Here is a 20,927-nt window from a genome sequence, read left to right as displayed (position 1 = left end):
AACTGAGCTATCGTCAGTATCAGCACTGTCAGAGTCCAACCCAAGTCCGAGCAGCTGCCGACAGGAGGGGTCGGGGTTCACAGGGTTCTAGACTTTGGTCCCCAGGTTCCCCAAGTCTCTTGCAAAGATTCCTGGAGAGAAGTGATTCCATAAGAGACAGACTGATGGAGCTTTGGGGAACTAAAGGTCACGGTGAGAGCTAAATCTGCCTTCCCCTCCCTATCTCCCCCCCACCCCCAGAAGTGGGTTCCTGAGCCTAGCCTGCGTGTTCTCAGTCCAAGAAGTTAAGATCCAAGGGGAGTGGCTGCTCCAGCCCTCTTTAAATCCCTCCCATCCCATGCAGCCAACCCAGAAGGAAGGGGCTAATTGAGCCCAAGCTCCAACTGGGACATTGCAAGGCTCCCTTCGAGACAAGATTGGCCCCCTATGCCCACCTTCCCTACAAGTCCCTTCCTGGCATCTGGGGATGGGGCGGGGCCATTGGCACCTCCTCTCCCTCTCCAGTTACCTCCCAGAACACCCAGGGCCTCCCTGTGTTTCCTCCCTGGGTTTCTCCTTCTTTATAAGGGATAAGTGAGCCCAAACCTCAGGGTCCATGATCCCAGATTAACTGCAGTTAGGAAACACTCTCCTTCCCCTGGTGACTCAGTTTCCCAGGAAAGTCTTAGGAGTTTCCTATTGGCCGAGAGCTCTGGGGTCTCCACCAGAGTCAGGACTCCATAAACCAAGGAGCCGCCAGGTGAAAGTCAGGGTAGGAAAGCTGCGCGAGGGGTGCGGGACCACCCGCCGTCCTCAGCTGGAAGGCAGCGGCGCCCGGGGCCCAGAAATGTCACCCGCGGATTTCAGAAGAACGTTTTTATTTTAAACAGTTTTTGGAAAGGATCAGAACCCACTGAAGCCAGAGCAGGCCGAGCTGAGCGTCGCGCCAACCAGAGTGAGCCAAAATGGCAGAGAGAGGAGGAGGAGAAACCCCGGGGGAGGGGAGGCGCCCGCGCCTGGGTCACAGCCACACAGCCAGAGGGTCCATCAGACCAGATCTTCAAAGTCCTGATCCCCTTCGGCGCCTTCCAGCTTCATCACCTGGAAGAAGATGGGGGGAGGGGAGAAAGCTAGAAAGGGGAGCCCAGGCCGGGACCCCGCTCCGCCCGAGCTCTCCGCCGGCCGCCAGCAGTCTCAACGGAGCACAGTGAGGAAGCCCGGCTGACTTTTACACGGTGTTTTAGGCTATCTCTGCCTAGTGAGGGAAGACAGTGCCAGGTGGGCTAGTGAGCCCATTTTAAAGATGAGCAAACTGAGGCCCACAGCTAGGATGCATGGAGCCCCCTCCTCTGGCGACCCCGCGTCCAGTCCGCTGCTTATGCCGCTGACAATATAATCTTGCTCAGACACAGAGGCGACCTCTCCCTCCCCTGCTCTAAAGCCAGGCGTGGCTCCCCATTCCCTCCAGAATAACATCGAAGCGCCTTGGTCTGCTCCGGAAACCCTTCCCTTCTCTGGCCCCTCGGGGGCGCTCTCCTCATCTGCCTTGTCTTCCCCTTGAACAACTGTGAGCTCAAATCCTCCCCCAGACACTGACGGGGGAGGAGGGGCGGGGGGCCAGTTTCCTCACCTTCTCCTTAATCACTGCCCTGCCTTGCTATGTCCCGAGCAGTAACACGCACTGGCTTTCCTGGGCAAGCCCGGCTCGGGCCGTCACGGAACAGAACCCGGGCTCCCAGGCCCGAAGGTCAGGAAGCCCCCAGGTCCCCAAGGTCACGGGCCGTGCGCTCGGGGGGCCAAACAAGTGCCAGGGCCAAGACCGGGGGAGGGGAGCAGGAAGCCGGCCCTGGCAGCTCCCGCAGCCCCGGGGGCCCCGGGTGGCCTGGGGGGGTCCCAAGGCTCGTGCTGGGGAGTCTGAGCAACTCCACGCTGGGCCCCGCCTGAAAGGCGGCTCTGCCCCGAGAGCCTCAGCTTCCTGCTGACTGACGGGCGACCGGCGGCCCCTGGCGAGCCGCAAGGAGAGTCTCCCTGGGCGGAGATGCACGCGAGCCCCCTGGGAACCTCTGGGAGGCGCCTCCGTGGGCGCGGCCTCACCTGGTGGTCGATGCAGCGGAACTGCCAGGGCCAGCTGGACTGGTACAGGAAGGGCCTCAGGTCGAACCTGTTGTCGTCCGGGCTGTAGTTCTCGGCGTGGTAGGAGGGCGTGAGGACGGTCATTTTGTGCCTGTTCAGGGAGTACATCCGGAAAAAGTGTTTCACCTTCTCGGCCACCTGGAGGAGGAAGCCCCGGGTGGGGCGTTAGCTCCGAGTGGGGAGGGGGCTAAGGGGGCAGGAGACCCGCGGGTCTGGACAGCGACTCCTGCTCTCCCTGCACCCCTGCCCAAGGCCGGGAGAACATGGGGGTCCCTGAGCAGCCCGTTACCCAGGCCGGACAGCGACGCCTGCTCTCCCTGCGCCCCTGCCCAAGGCCGGGATTACATCTGGCCCATTCCAAGCCGGGGGTCCCAGGATGGGTGGGCCCTTCCCTTCCACCGAGAGCTCCGCCGTCTCCCAGCCCAGTCTCCCAGCCCAGGGTGGAAGGGCAGCTCGGAGCCCCCGCGTCGCCGGGGTCTGGTCCAGTGGGCGTGGGCGGCCGGCCCGGCCCCAGGGGCCGCTACCTCTCTGGGGGTGCAGATCTCCTTCCACATGTTGATGAGTTTGCAGAACATGCTGTAGGGCCCCGCCTTCCCCATCTTCCTCAGCCTCCCAAAGACAGACAGCTCCTTGTAGGTCATCCCCATGTCTTCCTGTAGGAACAAGGAGTCCCCGGGCTTAGGAGGTGGCCCGCCGGGCTGGGGAAGGGCTTGGAGGAAGAGGGCCTGCGTTCGAATCCTGCCTCCCGGCCTCCGAGGTCCCCTCACCTCCCCGGGCCCGCCTGACCGTCCCCAGGTCACTGGGCTGGCCGCAGGGTCCCAGCTCTGGGGAGGCAGGAGGCACTAGCGAGGAGGGAGTACCAACCGGGGCTGCCCCATGTGGTAAGAGGGAGCCAGAGAGGCTCAAGGGAGAGGAGCAAAGTGATGAGGGGACATCCCAACTCAAACCCCACATGCCTCCGAGGGCCCGGGGGCCCGCACCGCCTCACAGTGGGAGGAGGCTGGCCAGGAAAGGGAGGCCCAACATCCTCCCAAGACATCGTCCCCCGGCTCTTGGACCCCCGGGGCATTTCCTGTCCCCTCTGTGCCAAAAGCACGGCTTCTCCCCTGGAACAGCCCATTTTCAGGGGTCTTCTTCACTAAATATTATGGACCCACTTTCCTGAGGGAGAAACCGAGCCTCAGCAAGGTCCAGTGGTCTGTCCAGGACCCCCCAGCCACGAATCAGGGCAAGAAGCGTTCTTCAGCGGCTCCACTGCAGAGGGTGTCAATGAGAACAACCACGAGGGAGCGGCGAGATTTGCAGGGGCCTTAAACCCGCCCTCTTATTCCATCCTCCCAATAACCCTCGAAGGTGGCTGCCGTGGCCACCCCCAGTTTTACAGGCAAGGAAACTGAGTCAGGAGCATTTAAGTGGCGTATCTGAGACAGGATTCGAACTCGGCCCTCCTGACAGCCCATCTCCCGGCCCGCGCCAGCTCCCCGGGCAGCAGGGGACGGGCTCCCAGAGGCTCCGGGGCCTCCTGGGAGACGGGAAGCTCACAGCGGGAGCCTGAGCCTCCTCCGCCAGAGGGAGGCCCTTCCGCCCAGGGTTCCGCCAGCCTGGTACCTCATCGGTCTGGATCACCTGCCCTTCGGCCAAGGGCTCCAGCTCGGCGGTGGCCGGCGCCGACACGATGCTGCGAGACAAGGAGGCGGGCCTGAGTGCCAGCCCGTCGGTCTCTCTCCTCGCGGGGGGGCGGGGGGCCGGATGGGGCGGGGGGCTGGAGCACTGAGGAGCAGGGAGCCCCCGGGGGGATCTGCCTTGATGGCTCCTCCAGCCCCACCCCCCAAAAAAGCTTTTCCTCCCAGCTCCAAGTGATCCCATCCAGGCGGCTTCGGCCAAGGGTTCCAGGTCCCCTGAGTGTCTCTGAGTCCCCCATGGGGGAAGAGAGGGGGAAGGGAACCAAACTTACCAAGCCCCCTCAGTCTGTAGCCCAAGCCTCCCTCCCTCCTCCTGGATCCCCGCTGGGGCTCAGCAGGGGCCACGCTCTCCACCAGACCCGTCCTGGTCTCCCCCCCACTTGTTAGGGGCCCATCTCCCACTTTGAACCAGGGACCCTACGTGCCACCTCTCCTAAGTGGCTGTTAAATAGAGAGGGAACGCGCCTTGTGGTACACAGTAAGCGCCAACTAATCGCTCCCACATTATTAAAGTGTGGAGGCCTTGAATGCCAGGTTGGGGGGGGGTTGTCCAGAAGGGCCCAGGTGTGCGGGAGGGCCCGAAGGCCGGGGGGCGGCGCCCACCTCCTCAGGGAGAGCAGACGGAAGCGCTCGATGCAGTACTGGATAAAGGTCTTGAGGTCGGTCTTGCTGATGCCGCCGATGGGGTTGATGTCTGCGCTGGAGCAGTCGTACTTGGTCAGGTAACCGCGGAGGCTGCGAGCAAAGACTCATGGGGGGGACAACGGGGCGGGCCCGGCCGGGCAGAAGCGGCTCCAGCCCGTCCCACCCCCGGCCTGCTCCTCCCTGGACCCCGGCCCGCGGCTCCCGCCCCGGCGGATCTCGGGCCCTCCGGCCCCTACCTCTCATCCACGTTGGTGGAGCCGAGCACCAGGAGACCCCCTCGCATGCCCCGGGACCAGAAGCTCAGCTGAGCGAAGAGGTAGGCGAAGACCATCCGGACTCGGGCCTGCGAAACAAAGGGAACCAGAGGGGGCGTAGCAGCCCGGCTTCCTCCCCCCACTCCCCTCGGCCCCCCAAAAGGCGTTCAGCAGGAGACACCGAAGGGTCTGGGGTCCCCCTGGCACAGCAGCCCGGCTTCCTCCCCTCCCTCCGCTCAGAGGCCCCCCAGGAGGCATTCAGCAGGAGACACCGAAGGATCTGGGGCGCCCCCTGGCACGGCAGCCCAGCAGGAGCCTGGGGGCATCCAGAGTTACAGCCCCTGGGAAGGGGGGGGGGTGAAGGAGGGAGGGTCAGGGTCAGAGAGGTGGACAGTGAGCACGTGCTGCCCCTTCTTCCCGGCGCTGCTCCCTGCCACCTCCCATCTGGATTATTGCAATGGCTGATGGGTCTGTCTCTGGGTCAGCGACCACTGTCCAGTCACTCCCCTTCTGAGACCTCAGTTTCCTCACCTGTCAAAGGAAAGGGCCGAGCCCTTGGCCCGAGACCTGCCCCATCGCCCTCCACCCTGAGGGTCTGTGAGCCCGCGGGACGGGGTCACGGCCGAGCCGGTGGCGTTAGTGGTGGTATAAACTGCTGCCGAGAACGACTCCGGCAAGAAACCTCCTCGTCTCTCCCCCCGCCCCGGGCCTCCCGCCCTCATTCAAGCCCCAGCCACGTTCTCACCTTCCTGACCCCCCCCCCTCCCTCCATGGCAGTACAAAGGCCTCTCTGTTCATTTTCTCCAATTTATCTTGTCTAGAGGAACATCGCTATCAATCATCTGACCAATAAAAACGTATTAAAGCCCCCACTAGGTGCCGGGCACTGTGTTTGCCCAAGGGTTGCATTAGATTTGTATCCCCGCACCTAGTGGGACTTAAAAAGTGACCATTGTCACCTCATCAGATTGTGCTCCAGGAGCGGGGAATATCCTTTGCTTCCTTCTGCACCCCTATCGGTTAGCACACAGTAAGGGCTTAATAAGCGCTCGCTGGCTGACTAACAGTATCATCCTGTGCTGTCACTCTGGTGCCTGGAGATTTACCCCAAACCCACAGCCAGGGGACTGGCCACAACGCCGGACGGCCCGGGGCCCTCGTGCAGACAAGGGAGCCGTGGCCCGGGGGCTCTGAGCCTCCGAGCAGAGGGCAGTGCGGGCTCCCACGCCACGCCTGGCGTCCGTTCTGACTCGGGAGGAAACCGAGGGGCTTCCTGGACAGGGGGAAGGTCTGGCCGGTCGCCAGCTGCACACTGCCCCCCCCCCCCACTCAACAAGCAGCGAGGATGAGTGGGAGGGCCACCAACAGGCGGGTGACCGTGACAAGCGGCGACTTGTGATAAACGGCGACTGATATCAGGAGGGGGCTTAAAAATCTGCCCTCATCTCATCTGAACTCTATTAAGCACCTGCTGTGTGCCAGGCCCAGCCAAGGTCCCCTGGCACACACCGTACGGCACAGCAGCAGTCCCATCAGCTGGGCACTGTGGGGGTCACAAGCCCATCTTACAGAAAGTTCTGATAACCACCAGAATCGGCCCCAAGGAAGCCTGGGGAGGGGGCTTCCATCACCGGGCCTCGGCCGGCCTGACACCCCTGCGGGAAGCAGCCCGAGCCCGGGCGGGACCCACCTGCACGCTCTGCATGGCCAGGTTCTCGCGGCTGCTTCCGCCGTGGACCAAGAACTGCGGCATCTTGCCGGTCACCAGGCGGAAGATCTCCACGATGGCCTTGACCACCCCGTCTATGTTGAGGTTGATGTGGTAACTGCCGGGAGGAGGCCGCGTCAGGGAGCACCGACTGCCCACGGATCGGGCTCCAGACCACTGGGCGGCCGGCCCCTGCTGCAAAGACCCCTCCCTCCCCAGAGGCGCGGCAGCCTGGCAAGGGCGTCCGTCCTCCTGACTCCCAGCAGCCTCCTCTGTGCCGAAGGAAGCAGCTCGGGAAAATCACCGGCCCAGGAGACAAGGAGCCACAGCCCAGGAAGGGAATCACTGCAGGGAGCGGCCCCAGGAACCCCCTCCCCCCCCCCCCCCACACACACACACGCCCATGGGATCCAGTCCGGCCCAGCCCCGCCCCTGGGGCCGCTACCTCCCGATCTGCTCGGCCAGCTCCTGGGCCCGGTTGTAGGTGTCCTGGGAGGAATTCTGCGACGCCATGTAGCACGTGGTCAGCAACTGGCCGCACAGCTTCTGGGGGTCCTGGGGGACGACGTCGTCGCGGTTCAAGATCCTCTGGACGTCGGCCAGCACCTCCTTGTCTGAAAGGAGACCGGGCAGAAGCCGCGTCTGCACACGCGTGTCCATGTGCCTCTGCACGCCCCGGCATATACTCCACGCAATCACACGATTACTGACAAATCACGTGATTACACAATACATGTAGTCACCCACAAGCACACGGTCCCTTACATGTACACACAAATATACACATGCTCACAATTATACACACACACACACACACGAGCACAGATTGGGGGCAGGATGGAAGCCCCAGGGGTGGGAGAATGAGAGCCCGCGTGTACAGGAGGGTCTGCGAGGCCCCGGACACGTGTGTGTCCACCCTGACAACGGCCCTGGCTTCTGATATCGTTTCAGTCACGTCCGCCTTCGTGACTCCATCTGGGCTTTTCTCGGCAGGGATACCAGAGCAGTCGGCCATTTCCTCCTCCAACTCATTTTACAGATGAGGAAACCGAGGCCATCAGGGTCAAGCGACTTACCCAGGGTCACCCAGCTAGGAGGTACCTGAGGTGAGATTTGAACTTGGGGGAATCTGAGTCTTCCTAAATCCAAGCCTCTGTGCCCCCTAGTGGCCCCAGCAACAGCCCGGTGGGCCCCCATTTAGAGTGACCAAGGCAGGGCCTGGAGCACCCACCTGCTCGGGAGAGGCCCCCAGGGACCCAGAGCGTCCCTGCCACTTACTTCCATTACTCACGGCCTGGCAGACCTGGCGGCACATGGAGTACACCATGCAGGCAACTGCAGAGCTGTCCAGCCCTCCGCTAAGAGGGAGGAAAAATCCGGCCTTGAAAGAGAAGGTCAGAGAGGAGCCTGAGAAAAAGAGCCCGAGAAAAGCACGTTCCTTCCCACCAAAGTGCATGCGGACAGCAGCCTTCCCATCCGGGCTCAACGAGCTCAGAGGCTGCAACACGATCCCCCGGGGGGACAGGGGCGGCCCTATACACATGATGAAAAACCTGCCCCCTCCCCATCCCCCTCAAAGCTTGTAATGCTCTCTGAAGGGTCGAGGAGAGAGGAGGACTGGGAAAGGGCACAATCCTGATTTTTACAGAGGAAGAGACTGGCAGTATATATTTCTCACTTTAGTGCCTGGCAAATTTCAACAACATATTATATTAGTATTTTAAGTTCTATTTCTTCCTTTCATGACACATTTCCCAGCTATCTGCAAAAAATAAAAAATAACTTGTTTTTCTAAATTCTGACTTCCAAATTTTCTTCCTCTCTTCCATCTCCTGCTTCTTTTTAAGAAGACAAGAAATTTCATATTGATGATACATTGAAGTCATTCATACAGAACCTATTTCTATATTAGTCCCACTGTAAAAGAAAACACACAGAGAACATGATAAAATAAAGAAACATTTTAAAAATCTGTTGGGAACACAATCTGGAACTTTGCTTTACCTCTCATAGACCTTTTCTTTTCCTCTTGTGAGAGGATGATGGTGATTCAAGGGGACTGAGAGGCCGTTGTGTTCTCCGACCTCTCTCCTCTTCCCTCTGCCCCCAATTTATCTCATTCCCAGTCCACAAGCAACACCTGTGTCAGCAAAGACTCCTTCGGAGATCCCCAGCTGTGGAGGCTCTCGGAGCCCCTTACGATGCACTTAGACGTGTAATTAATTGTTTTAATTAATATTAATGATTAGTATTAATTAATGTTAATGAAATGAATGATTTTAGCACTCGAGCAGGTGTTGACTCTTGTGCGATGTCACGGTGGCAAACTTTCAAATGGAAAAGAGGACTGTGGGCAGAACAGGCATTTAAGTCTCTCATCAGCCTCCTGGCTCGGCCCTTTGATGTGTTGGCCCATTGGATTACCCCGACTACCGGTCTCTCCTCCCCTTCCTTCCCTGAAGGTTACTGAAGGAACTGGGAGGATCCTACTCACAAAAAGCTCTCGATTCTCCGAGAGAACAGTGATTGAATCTCCATCATCCTCTCACAAGAAGAGAAGAAAAGGCCTACCAGAGGTAAAGCAAAGTTCCAGATTGTGTTCCCAGCAAAGATCTGCTTTGATTGCACTCAGTCTCCATGAATTCTTCCTCGGAGGTGGACAGTGATGGGTCTGCCTCAGGCCCTTCAGAAATCTCTCGGCTCACTTTATTGCAACGGCCACGTCATTCCCAATTGATCCTTGTTACAATACTGTCGTACGGTAGCCTCCGGTTCTGTTCACTTCACTTTGCGTCAGTTCACCTAAGTCTTCCTAGGTTTTCCCGCGAGCGTCCTGCTCATTGTTTAGCGCGCAGTAACATTTCACCCACAACCACAGTAACCACAACCACAAACCACAACTTGTCCGGCCGTTTCCCGTTCGAGCCGCCCCCAGTTTTTGATTCCTTGCCACCACAAAAAGAGCTACTGTAAATATCTGTGTACAGATGATCCTCTCCCCTTTTCTCTCATCTCTTTGGGAGGGAGACCTAGTAGAGTCATTGCTGGGCCAATGGGGGTGCAGTTATATAGCCCCAATATATATATATTGGTGAAGGTGCAGAAGAGGATGCCAAAAAGCCGGGGAGACATCAGCAGGATCAGATGATTGCAGATTAACCCGTTTCCTTCCACGGGACGGAAGAATACTTTGCAACCATTTCTAAGCTGTCTTTGATAAGGCTCGTGACAAAGTGTCTCACGCGAGGATCAGCGGAAGGCGTTAATCCTGCAGAACTGACTCAGTCTTTAAGGGCTACCCCAGGGAGGCCTGGGGATCCTCCCCATCAGAGACATCCCAGCCCCCACTTCACTGGGGATGCGATTCGGGTACATAAAAATGGCTCTGAGGCTCCTTCCAGCTCAGAGACGATCTGGCAGAGGGACGCAGTGAGAAGGCCAGGGCCAGGGGGCCCTGTAGGGCTGCCCGTGGGCCAGAGAAGCCAGCCCAGGGAAAGTCCTCGTCCCCACAGGCCAGAGCAAGGCAGCCTCGAGCACCCAACAGAATACAGCAGACGGAGCCCATTTCTAGGCTTTTTTCCCCCTAGGTTTTACGGTTCCCCCCACACACATACAGACCCAGAGGGACCCAGACATCTCACCTGCTGACTGCGCCTCAGGTAGTCCCAGAGCCAACACGCGGGGCCGAGGCTGCCAAGGAAGCAGAGAGAGAGGGTCAGATGAGGGTCAGATGAGCCCCCTGGAGGGCCCGGCTTCTCCCAGGAGCCTGGAGGCTGCCAAGGGCTTGTTCTTGGGCAGCTGTGACCCACCTCAGGCTCCGGGAATCAGGGATCTGTTGTCCGTGTATCTGGTTACCTGTGATCCACCCGTGCACTATTTATGTATTGGCTCTACCCCTCATTTATCCACCCAGTCCGTCACCATGTCCCTACACATCCACACATCTCCATCCCCAGACAGATGGTACGCGTTGTATAGGAGGTACCAACTGGGGCCCAGAGAGGGAGGGGAAGAATATTCTTAATAATAAGTAATAATAAGGCTTCAGAGGCAAGGATGAGGGACTGAGTCCAAAACCGTGAATGGTGACACGAGGTCCGGCCCCACAAACCAGAGCTGAGTCAGGTCCGGGGCAGGCCTGCGTTGGGCCGGATGGACGAGCCTGAGCCCAGATCCCCGACCCCTGGACCCCCAGACCCCCGGGGATACCAGCTGCAGCTCGGGCACTGAGAATCTGAACAGACAGCCCTGCGTTGGGCCGGATGGACGAGCCTGAGCCCAGACTCCCGGATCACCAGACCCCCAGGACAGCAGTGGCAGCTCGGGCACTGAGAACCTGAACGGGCGGGTCCGACGGCCTAGCTTTAGGGCATTGACACCCACCTGATTTCCTCCCCGATACTGTGAAATTGCCACTGGATCGGCTCCGAGGTGGAGACCAGCACGTCGTCATGGCACGAGAGGGCAAAGTCGACCTTGACACGAGTGTAGGGCACCACTTTGCTGGCCTGGCGGGAGAAACGACGGGCTCAGCTGCTTGGGCTGTGCCCGGAAAGAGACTCTGTCCCCATTGAGGGGACGGAGGCTCAGAGGGGCAGGGAATGCACGTGAGTTGGGGGCCGCACAGACCAGTGCTGGGTCCCCCGCTGACCGGACGCTCCTCCCCCACACTCACCATCAAGTTCCGTGAAGAAATCTCTGCTCTGAAGGTTCGGACGTCCTCCAGGTCAACTGTGGCTGTGAGGACCTCCTGCATAAGGAAACGGCGGGAGGCAAGAGCCTGGGTCTCACCCGTTCCACAGCGGCTGCAGCTCCCTGCGCCGTCCCACAGGCTTCCCTCACAGAACCCCAGGGGAGCGGGCCGCCCTGCCCCCTACTCTAGAAATCGTAGCTCAGAGAGCTCGTGACGCACTCCTGGGAACAGGCAAAGCCACGGCCTGAACTCGGGTCGCTCGAGACCAAGCGCGGGCAGGGCTGGTTCCGAAGACTCCCGAGCGACAAGGTTTTGCCATGCTAGGGCCGGAGTCCATTCATCTCCTGCTGAGGACGTTCTCCGCCGGCCCCTTCCGGCCCTTCTCCCGCGGCCCCTCCGCCGCCCTGGGCCCTCCCTATTTCACTGCTGCTTTCCCTAAAGATGCAACTTGTAGGCGGCTCTGCGGCCTTGCCGACATCCCGCTCTGGCAGCGCCCGGGGCCTGTTCTCATCCTGCTCTCCAGCCTGACTCCAGCCCCACAGAGAGGCCGCTGCCTCCAGAAGCCCCCCTGGTTTCCTGCCCACCTCTCTTGCTGCGGTCCTCCTTGAAGCCTCTGTCTCCTCCCACCCCTCGTATCGATGTCTCCCACACTTTTAAAATGAACAAGGAAACGAGTGCGTAAAGGACAGGGACCACTTTCCTGACACAGCCCTGACGGGGCTGAGGGGGGAGACATGCTCCCCCAATGGACAAATGTCAGGGCAACGCTGGTGGAAAGAATGGCCTGGGAGGAGAAGGGCGGGACGGGAACCCCCCGCTCCACACGCGCTCCAGCGCCTCACCACATCATCCAGGGAGAACTGGGCTCCTTGGGCAACAGTGGAGCCGTTCACAGAGATCATGGAGCACCCGTCGTAGTAGAGTCGATCGCCATCGCAGCCCTTCTGATTGGCCAGGAGATAGATCCCGCCGTTCTGGGAAAGACAAACACGATGGGCGGCCTGAGGATCCCAAGGTGCTTCTGCGGCTGGCGTCCTCTCGGTCTGGGAGACCCAGACTGGGCTCTCGGTGCCCCTCGGCTCGCGCATCCCCAGCAGCAACTCGTTAATGGCTGCCAGAGAGGAGTCCCGCTGCCCCCAAGCTGGCCCTTCTCAGAACTTCTGCTGGCCAGAGGGAAAGCTGGCTTTGTCCTTGGCACCTCAGCCCCTGGCACGGGACAGGGCACGCGGGAATGCCAGGAGGAGATTTCAGTGCGACACACTGGGATGAAGGGCCCCTTCTGGGATCCCAGAGGAAGTGCTCAGAGGCCTGGGCAGGGCTTACAAAGTGACTTCCCAGAATCGGGTAAGGTGGCCGACCCGTCACCCACACGCGATTCCCTTCCAAAAAGCTCAATTCCAGGGCACAGAGAGAGGGAATGGCAAAGACCGCTTTAGAACGCGAGGGGCCAGCCCTCATGCTCCCATTTCTGGGGCACCCGGGGCTTCCCCTTTTCCCAACAGCCCTCGGCAGGAGGCAGGAGGAGAGGGGGGCCTTCACTTGGCAGAAGAGGAGGCTGGAGGGGCCAGATCTCATCACTCCACATGCTCAAGGCGTCCTCCCAGACAGGAGACCCTCTAACCAGACGCTGGGGCACATGGGGACCCACCTTCAGGGTGGCCAGGTTCACCAGCTCCACTCTGGTGTGGGCCTTCCGCAGCACGTGGTGGCTCCCCGAGGAATTGGTGAAGATTTCCACTCCGTCCAGGCCCATATCAATGTGTGGGCTAAAGAAAAGATCAGTGGGCAGAACGGTGAGCGGGCAGAGCACAGAGCAGTGAGTGGGCAGAGCACAGAGTGGGCAGAGTACAGAGTGGTGAGTGGGCAGAGCACAGAGCAGTGAGTGGGCAGAGCACAGAGTGGGCAGAGTACAGAGTGGTGAGTGGGCAGAGCACAGAGCAGTGAGTGGGCAGAGTGCAGAGCAGTGAGTGGGCAAAGTGCAGAGCGGTGAGCGGGCAGAGCACAGAGTGGATAGAGTAGGCAGAGCGCAGAGTGGGCACAGTGGGCAGAGCGCAGAACGGGCAGAGCACAGAACGGTGAGCGGGCAGAGCGCAGAGCAGGCAGACTGGGTAGAGTGAGGAGCAGGCAGAGCGGGAAGAGTGCAGAGCGGGCAGAGCACAGAGCAGTGAGTGGGCAGAGCACAGAGCGGTGAGTGGGCAGAGCACAGAGCGGTGAGTGGGCAGAGCATAGAGTAGGCAGAGTACAGAGCGGTGAGTGGGCAGAGTGCAGAGCGGTGAGTGGGCAGAGTGCAGAGTGGGCAGAGTGCAGAGCGGGCAGAGCACAGAGCAGTGAGTGGGCAGAGTGCAGAGCGGTGAGTGGGCAGAGTGCAGAGCGGGCAGAGCACAGAGCAGTGAGTGGGCAGAGTGCAGAGCGGTGAGTGGGCAGAGTGCAGAGCGGGCAGAGTGCAGAGCAGTGAGTGGGCAAAGTGCAGAGCGGTGAGCGAGCAGAGCACAGAGTGGATAGAGTAGGTAGAGCGCAGAGTGGGCACAGTGGGCAGAGCGCAGAATGGGCAGAGCACAGAACGGTGAGCGGGCAGAGCGCAGAGCAGGCAGACTGGGTAGAGTGAAGAGCAGGCAGAGCAGGAAGAGTGCAGAGCGGGCAGAGCACAGAGCAGCCAGGCGTCTCTGTCCAGCGCCTTCCTCAGTCCCAGGAGGTTCCTTGGCTCCTCCTCAGGACAGCGGGGCGGGATTACCTGTGGGGCGTCCAGAGCTCCTCACAGATTTCCGTGCCGATGCAGGTGTCTTTGGTGGCCAGCACTAAATCCCCGAAGGGGACCAGCTCCTATACGGAGAGGGAAACGTGCCCTTAGGGAGCGGCCCTTGCAGGGATCGGGGCTTCGGCCTCTCCGCCACACGCAGCCCCCGTGCACGCTAGGGGGACGGCTGCCCCTCCTGGGGCTCCTGCTGCCCAGGCTTCGGGTCAGCGTGGAGGTGCCCCCAACAGGCAGGCGCTCCAAGGTTCAGGTCCTCCCCGGAGCGCCCCCGGTTGGTGAGCCACACAGCATGACTGGACCCCAGGGCAGCCAAGCCAGAGTGCCCACAGCCATCTTTGCTGGCCCTCCCTCGAGCCCGGCCAGAGGCTGCTCACACCACGTGAGCTCTGGGGAGGCCGCTGGCTCATCCGCGCTGCCCCCTTCCTCCACCGCCCCCCCGAATCCCAAGGATGGAGCCTGCTCCTTGCCCCGGGGGTCACCTGCTTGGTCAGCTCCTGGATCATCCGTGGGAGAAAATGGTCCTCGGCTTTCCTGCAAAGGAGACAGCGGCAGAAGAGGGGGGCTTAGAAAAGGGGGCCCCTCTGCCCCAAAGTGAACCTGCAAGGGCGGGAATTATGGGGGAAGGACAAGAGGATGGGGACGTCTGTCTGACAAAAGGCAGCTACAAATCGTTGTTTTAAAAATAAACAGAAAATGGTTGTTTGAGTGCCGAGCTGTCCACGGTCACCAGAACAGTCCTGACCAAGGTGCCGCTGGGCCGCAGTCGGCTGATCCTGTCCTCTGAGGAAGTGTGTTCTGGCACAGATTGGGGGCCGGGATGGACAAAGCCCCAGAGGTGGGAAAAGGTATAAGAAGAGTGTCCAAAGCCCTGGACACCCAAGAGGCCCCAACCAGGAGTGACCGTGCCCCAGAACTCCCGGGGCTTACACGCCAAAGAAGGGACCGAGATCTGGTGGGTGCTTCGGAGGCCGCGGGGTCCGAGCCCTCGGGTTAGGGATGGGGAAGGGAGGCAGAGAGGGCGCCAGGGCCTCCCCCGGCTTCCCCCGGCCTCCCCAGCGTGGGGCCCAGACGATGGGATGGCGGGAGAAGACAGAGCTGAGCGGGGCTGGCTCTTCAGAGAACCCCCCGGCCCTGGGGCGCTACGAGCAGAGCAGGGCCCCTGAGCTCACCGGCTCTTCTGCCACGGGGCAAACCAACGCATCTCTTGGTAGTTGCCTTCATTGGCCAGCACCATTTTGGGGCGAATCAGAAGGATTTTTCTACAAAGCAGAGACGGACAAGGGTTGGTGGCTGAGAGGGCGAGGCTACCTTGCCACAAGGACACCAGCCCCTGAAGGAAAGGGCGGCTGAGGGGAAACTGAGCCGACCCTGGGCTCTCTCCCTCGCTGGGCCCCCCCGCCCCTCCTCCGTCCAGCAGGAGAAGTGAGGGCCAGTGGGAAGCCTTTCCTGCCCCTTCCTGCTTGGGCTCCACAGAGAGCCCCCTGCCATGTGGGACTGGCCACTCCCTGGCTGGAGTCCCCCCCAAAGAGCTCCTGGACACAGAAAGGTGGCAACCCCCAGTGACCACCTTCCTCCTTACAGAATCGAGAACCCCCAAGCAGGTGGGGCTCAGACCCCCCAAAAGGCCCCATCTAGATGCAGTCCGTCCCAAGCACCCCCCACCCCCGAGCCTCAAGGCGTTAGCCAAGGAAACGCCAAACAGCAAGAGGCCCCGGTGCTTCAGTCTGTCTGCGGGACCAGCGGCCGCCTCAAAGACCCAAGGCCGCGGTACAAGGGGAGCCACCTCTCACCACGTGGATAAGAGAAACTGAAAACACGGCGGCTCCCAATGCCAGCGGCCCCGGCCAGGAAGCCTACCCATTGAGAAAGATCACTCGGCAGTTGTAGCGAACGTTGCGGTGCATCACGGGCCTGAGCAAAGTGAAGAGAACAGAGAGTCAGAGCCCTGGGGGGGACCCTCGCCCCGGCGTGGAAAAGCAGCATCCGGCCCAAAAAAGGAGGGTGCGCTGGGATCCCAGGGGCTTTTTCCTTCCGGGAACTCCTAGGTCCTTTTTAAAACGCGGGGCTGGATTCCGCGGCGCTGATGTCACCCGCCTGCCCCGCAGGACACCAGAGGCTGCTCCGGGTTTATCCTGCTTAGGGACACCCTTCTCCCACCGTCCTGGTAATCTGGGAAATCAAGACTTCCCCTGGGGATTAGTCGGTGCTCTGAGGGGTCTGCGCTTTGTGACCCCATTTAGGGCTTTGGGGCAAAGACACCAGAGTAGTTTGCTCTTCCCTTCTGTGGTCACCCTCCCCTAGCGGGCTAACCCCGCGTGGGGGATAACCAGACGTCACTGACTTCCACCTTCTAGATCTTGGACAGGGAGGACCATATTATCTTCTGTCCCAGCAAGCCCGGGGCCCAGGAGCGGGGGGTTCTGCCATCAGCTCCGCCAGAGGCCGCTGGGTTTTCTGAACTTACTCCAGCCCCAGCCCGGCCACACGGGCGCTGACACTTACATCCCGACGTCACAGATGATGTTTTGGGCGACGGGAGCCACCAGAAGCTGGGCCAGAACTTGGTACGAATGCAAAATGGTGTCGGATTCGAAGTAGTGATCCCAACAGCCATAGCCGCTGCAGGGAGAAAAACTCATTAGCGCAGCCACGGCCAGCCAGGGTGGGGGCCAGCCAGGGTGACGGGGCCCTCCTCGGGAATCCCAGGGAATGTTTCCTTTACAAACTCGGGGGACCCTCAGAGGACACAGGGGTCACTTCCGGGAGGAAGAGGCCTATCTGTCCCAGCCCCGCAACAAACACGAGCAGGACTGAAATGAAAAAATGAGGTCCCTGAGCCCCAACAAGGGCAGCGTGGGTGACGATGCGGGAGGACAGCAGGGAGTCCCAATGAATGGCGAGGTTGAGGTTAGAGGGAGAGTTTGTTTTATATTTTGATTTAAAACAATATATATTTTCAGTTCCAATTCTCTTCTTCCCCCAGCCAGTGAGAAGTACCTTAAAGGGTACCTAGGGCCATTTCCCCCATTAGAAGGGGTCTCCCTGTTGGAAGCCAGCCCCAGCCCTAGCCCAGTGCTTTGCATAGAGGAAGTCCTCAATAAATGCTTAGTTCATTATCCAGATAGTACTTTAGGGTTTGCAAAGAGCTTTAAAAGTATTAGTTCATTTGATTCTCACAACTCTGCTATTACTCTCATTTTACATATAAGGAAACTGAGGCAGGCAGAGAGTAAGTGACTTGCCTAAAGTCACAAAGCTAGTGAAGCAGAATTGAAATAATTCAGGTCTTCCCGACTATGAGTTTGGCACTGTGGCAACCACACCAAATTTATTCCTTCCCAAAGGGGTCCGAAAAAATTAAGAAGGCACCGAATTCCCCCAGTCTCGGAATTGGATGTGACCTCAGAAATCCCTCCTCCCCTCCCCTTGTCCAATGCCCCCTGCGGAATTTGTTTGGCTCCTGATTTAAGATTCCCCCTTCAGGAAAGTCTTCCTTCCTCGGAGCTACCATCTTCCTGTCTGCAATATTCATAATGGGGACAGCTCCTCATTCAATGTAGGGGGTCTTGGGAAATGGTGCACACAGTGGGTGCTGTATACATGCTTATTATGATTATTATTAAGAAGAAGTGATTCAGCAGTCTCAGATTAATGCCTCCTCAACCGCCATAGCCTTCCTGCCACTGCTGAATGGCGCCCGTTCTTTGTCCCAAAGTGGCCATGTTCCCCAAACACAAGGCTCCAAATCCCCTTTCCCAGTCCCCCGTGCCAGGGACACTTTCCCTTCCCACCTCTGCCTCACAGAGCCTTTATTCTTCCTTCAAGGCTCAGCTCAACTTAAGGTGGCTCTTCCCAACCATCCCCCTGCCTCAGTTTGTATTCATTTCTCTGGGTAACCCCCCAGCAGAAGTTGAGCCCTTTAAGGACAGGAAATGTTGGGTTTTATCTCAAATCTCCAGTCCACCTGACATACACCAAGTGCTCACTAATGGTCCGTGGAGGAAAATGGCCCAGAGGAGAGGTAGCAGAGTATTCCTTCTGTTTATCAACCCAAGAGTGCTTACCATATCTCGAGCTCTGGTCCAAGCCGGTACTTTGCACCTTTGTTTCTGGCAATTTCAATGCCTGTTACAAACGTGCAAAAGGAGAAAAAAAGGAGAGAAGCATCAACCTCACTTGTCCCTGGAGGGCCACGCTGAAGGCCCGGCTTCTTAATCATTAACTAAACTCAATGGGCTCCGGACTCGGGGCCACATCCAGGCTAGTCGCCCGGAGAGGCTCGGAGCGTGGATGCACGTATCCGCAACATACGCGTACGTGGGTACACTTTATGTCGATCGATAACATTGATGAACTTATGTGCTATATATTGTGTAATCATCAGGTCTTAGACGATGTCCTATTAGATAGCGAGGGCGCCGAGTAGCGTCCTCCCTATAGCATTGTCATAAGAATCAAATGAGATAATAATTGTAAAGCACATATACGTGCTAGTTACCCTTAGCATTATTATTAATAAAAGTGCTTCATATTGTGCGTGGCACATAGTAGGGACTATACAAATGGTATTTATTTTTATTATCCACATCACCATTAAAAGTGCTTACCTAGTGCCCGGCACAGATAAATGTTAGGTTTCTATTATTATTATTTTAAAATGCCTTGCACAGTGCCTGACACATAGTAGGTGCTATACACATGTTAGCTATTACTTTTTATTATTAATAAAAAGTTTTTCAGAGTTCCTGGCACAGAGCAAGTGCTATATAAATGTTAACTATTGTTCATTATTATTTAATGGCCCATAGCAGGCACTATATAAATATTGGATGCTTATTATTATTATTTTAAGGTGCTCACCGTACCATATAGTATAAATATAAGTACTTTAATACAATATTTGGCACGTAGGAGGTAAAGTATATTGTCATTATTAATAAGGTGACTTACATAGTTCCTGGCACACAATAGGTGCTATATAAATGTTGGCTAGTATTGCTGTTATTATTATCTAAAAGTGCTTTGTACAATTCCTGACACACAGTGGGTGCTATATAAATGATAGATGTTTATTATTATTAATAGTTTCACAAAGTACCTGGCACATAGTAAGCACAATATAAATGTAGATATTTGTCATTATTATTATTATTTAAAAGTGCTTGACACATAGTAGGTGCTATAAAAACATCAACTATTTTATTACTTCCTACCCTTCTCCTGGGGCAGACTCCCCCAACAACCAGTCAGGAGCTCCCCAACCCACTGAAATCAGAAGCCAGTCTTATCATTAAAACCAACGGGGAAGCACTACTAGGCCAGCAGTAAGAGCTTCTAAGCCAACAGTTTTATTCTCGTAACAATAAGAAAACGTCACAAATACACAGAGCTCTAAAGTTTGCAAAGTACTTTTAGTGCTTTTGTCATCATCCCCATTTCAGTTTCAGGGAAACTGAGGCTCAGGGAGAGGCTGAGTGACCCGACAGGTTCAAATTCTAGTCCCGACTTCTCAGTACAGAATAGAGCCCTCATCCAGGAGCCTGCAAACTGACAGGTGACACTGGGGGCTGCGATCCCAGGCCGGAACCCTAACCACTTTGGGCACCTCTATGGTCTCTGGGAATTTCCACACCAGGGGAGATGGTGCTGGGCCTCTGGCGTTTTCCAACATCCTTCACCACCAGTCTTCACCACCCAGTGAGGGGGGAGCACAGACTTCCCAGAGGAGCCTCAGAGGAGCCGGCTGCCTTGGCTGCATGAATGTTACTTGCTACTTGTTCTTATGTGCAAAGGGTGCTGGGAGCGGAGCCCGGGGGTCAGGCAGCCAGGGCTGGGAGGGGCAGGAGGGAAGAGAAGGGCACAATTCCTGCTCAGGTGGCACCCACCCACCATCCTAAGTCTCCACCCTAGACTTAGATGTTCATCTACTAGCCACCGTTAGATATGGAAATGAGAAAAACCAAAGCAGGCTCTTGTTTACTGAGGCTCCTGATAACATACCAAGGCGGTGAGTGGGCCCAGGAGCTGATAACATCCTCCCCAGCGTTTGTGCATCCTTTATTTTAAGTGCCCTGGGGTTTGCCAGTCACACCTCGGATGGGTTCTTGGCACAAAGGCCCGAGGTCTGAGGTCCTGGGGCGGGTTTGCCCAGGGCACGCTGGAGAAGGAACCCCTGAAACCCTCGGACACTTAGCGAGGGCTCTGACCGGGAGCAGCTGGGAAAGTTTCGGGTGTCCCGGGATGGCCCTGACCTGCGGGCAGGCACGTGCTGGCTGCTGCCTTCTGGGTAGGGCCAAGGAAGAAATTACTGACACAACTTTGTCAACTTTGAAGGGATCAGAGATTATTTACTAAGGCACTGGTGGCCGGGGACCTACCCTGGGGGGGGGGAGTGGGGGAGAGGGGGAACACTGGGGCCTTTTTCCCAGGGTGCTTAGCTCTGGGCACCGAGAGTACAAGTTTAAGAAGAACACGATGCCATACTACGAGACACTCCAGGCTGAGGATGTCAGGAGGTGCCTGCGGAGGAGGGAGCACAAGACTGGCTCGGCACGTGGGAGGCGCTCGAGAAGGACGCGCTCGTGCGGCGAACGGGTTTTCTGGCTGCCCGGTCCTGGGGTGTCGTGCCCGGGACTCGCCCCCTGTGGAGGCTCAGACAGCCTGGCCAGCGGGCCGGCTCGTGCCTGCCCCTTTGGGCCCCTCTCCCGACGCCCACAGCCTGAGCCTGCAGGGAGGGGGCGCTTTCCCCCGTACTCACTCCTTAAAATCCTCCGCAAATTGCCCTCAAAATCCAGGGCCCACTGATTAAGCGAGCAAGTGGCCACTGTCACCTTCCTGCCCATGCCTGCCGCCCAGCCGGCCTCCCTGGGTCCGCCAGTCGGTCCGTCCTTCCTCCGATCCGCGCCGGGGGCAAGGGCAAGGGTAAGGGCAACGGCAGGGGCCGGCGGCCTTCTCCCTTCCGGGCTCCGAGCGCGGCGCGACTCCGGGATGGAACGCGGCGAGTCCCAAAGGTTGCAATGTATCCTCGGCTCTCCCGGATTGGCCTGCGCCGGGAGCTTCCTGCCCTCCCCTGCGCGCCTCC

At 58.3% G+C, this 20,927-nt stretch overlaps 1 protein-coding gene across 3 annotated transcripts; it reads right to left on the bottom strand.

Annotated features, from left to right (window-relative positions):
* Positions 1-840: 840 nt before the first annotated feature.
* On the bottom strand, positions 841-20,907 carry NADSYN1 (NAD synthetase 1). 3 transcript variants are annotated; one of them, XM_051967221.1, is made up of 21 exons: positions 20,604-20,907; positions 17,911-17,971; positions 16,349-16,465; positions 15,704-15,757; positions 15,016-15,105; positions 14,326-14,377; positions 13,826-13,914; positions 12,743-12,860; positions 11,937-12,068; positions 11,077-11,151; positions 10,785-10,909; positions 10,043-10,091; positions 7,680-7,782; positions 6,847-7,015; positions 6,384-6,519; positions 4,676-4,782; positions 4,398-4,529; positions 3,655-3,790; positions 2,637-2,765; positions 2,074-2,250; positions 841-1,080 (listed from the first exon to the last, which is right to left on the bottom strand). In XM_051967221.1, the coding sequence occupies exons 1-21, from the start codon at positions 20,686-20,688 to the stop codon at positions 1,027-1,029; spliced, it is 2,190 nt and encodes a 729-aa protein (XP_051823181.1). In that variant the 5' UTR covers positions 20,689-20,907; the 3' UTR covers positions 841-1,026. The 3 variants fall into 3 exon arrangements, with proteins under 3 accessions (XP_051823181.1, XP_051823183.1, XP_051823182.1); XM_051967223.1 differs by having other exon boundaries at positions 3,721-3,790; XM_051967222.1 differs by having other exon boundaries at positions 4,398-4,493.
* Between the last annotated feature and the right edge of the window lie 20 nt (positions 20,908-20,927).

This window comes from Antechinus flavipes, chromosome 6 (genome assembly GCF_016432865.1).
Source record: "Antechinus flavipes isolate AdamAnt ecotype Samford, QLD, Australia chromosome 6, AdamAnt_v2, whole genome shotgun sequence".
Taxonomy (NCBI): domain Eukaryota; kingdom Metazoa; phylum Chordata; class Mammalia; order Dasyuromorphia; family Dasyuridae; genus Antechinus; species Antechinus flavipes.
Note: the sequence above shows the minus strand (reverse complement) of the source record. Positions and strands in the feature narration are given on the sequence as shown.

Coding starts and splice junctions, on each gene's coding strand:
- NADSYN1 (XM_051967221.1), bottom strand. CDS start 20,688: ATGGGCAGGAAGGTGACAGTGGCCACTTGCTCGCTTAATCAGTGGGCC. Junction 6,520..6,846: donor CTGGCCGAGCAGATCGGGAG/GTAGCGGCCCCA, acceptor TCCTCCCGGCAG/TTACCACATCAACCTCAACA. Junction 3,791..4,397: donor CGTCTGCTCTCCCTGAGGAG/GTGGGCGCCGCC, acceptor CTTGTCTCGCAG/CATCGTGTCGGCGCCGGCCA.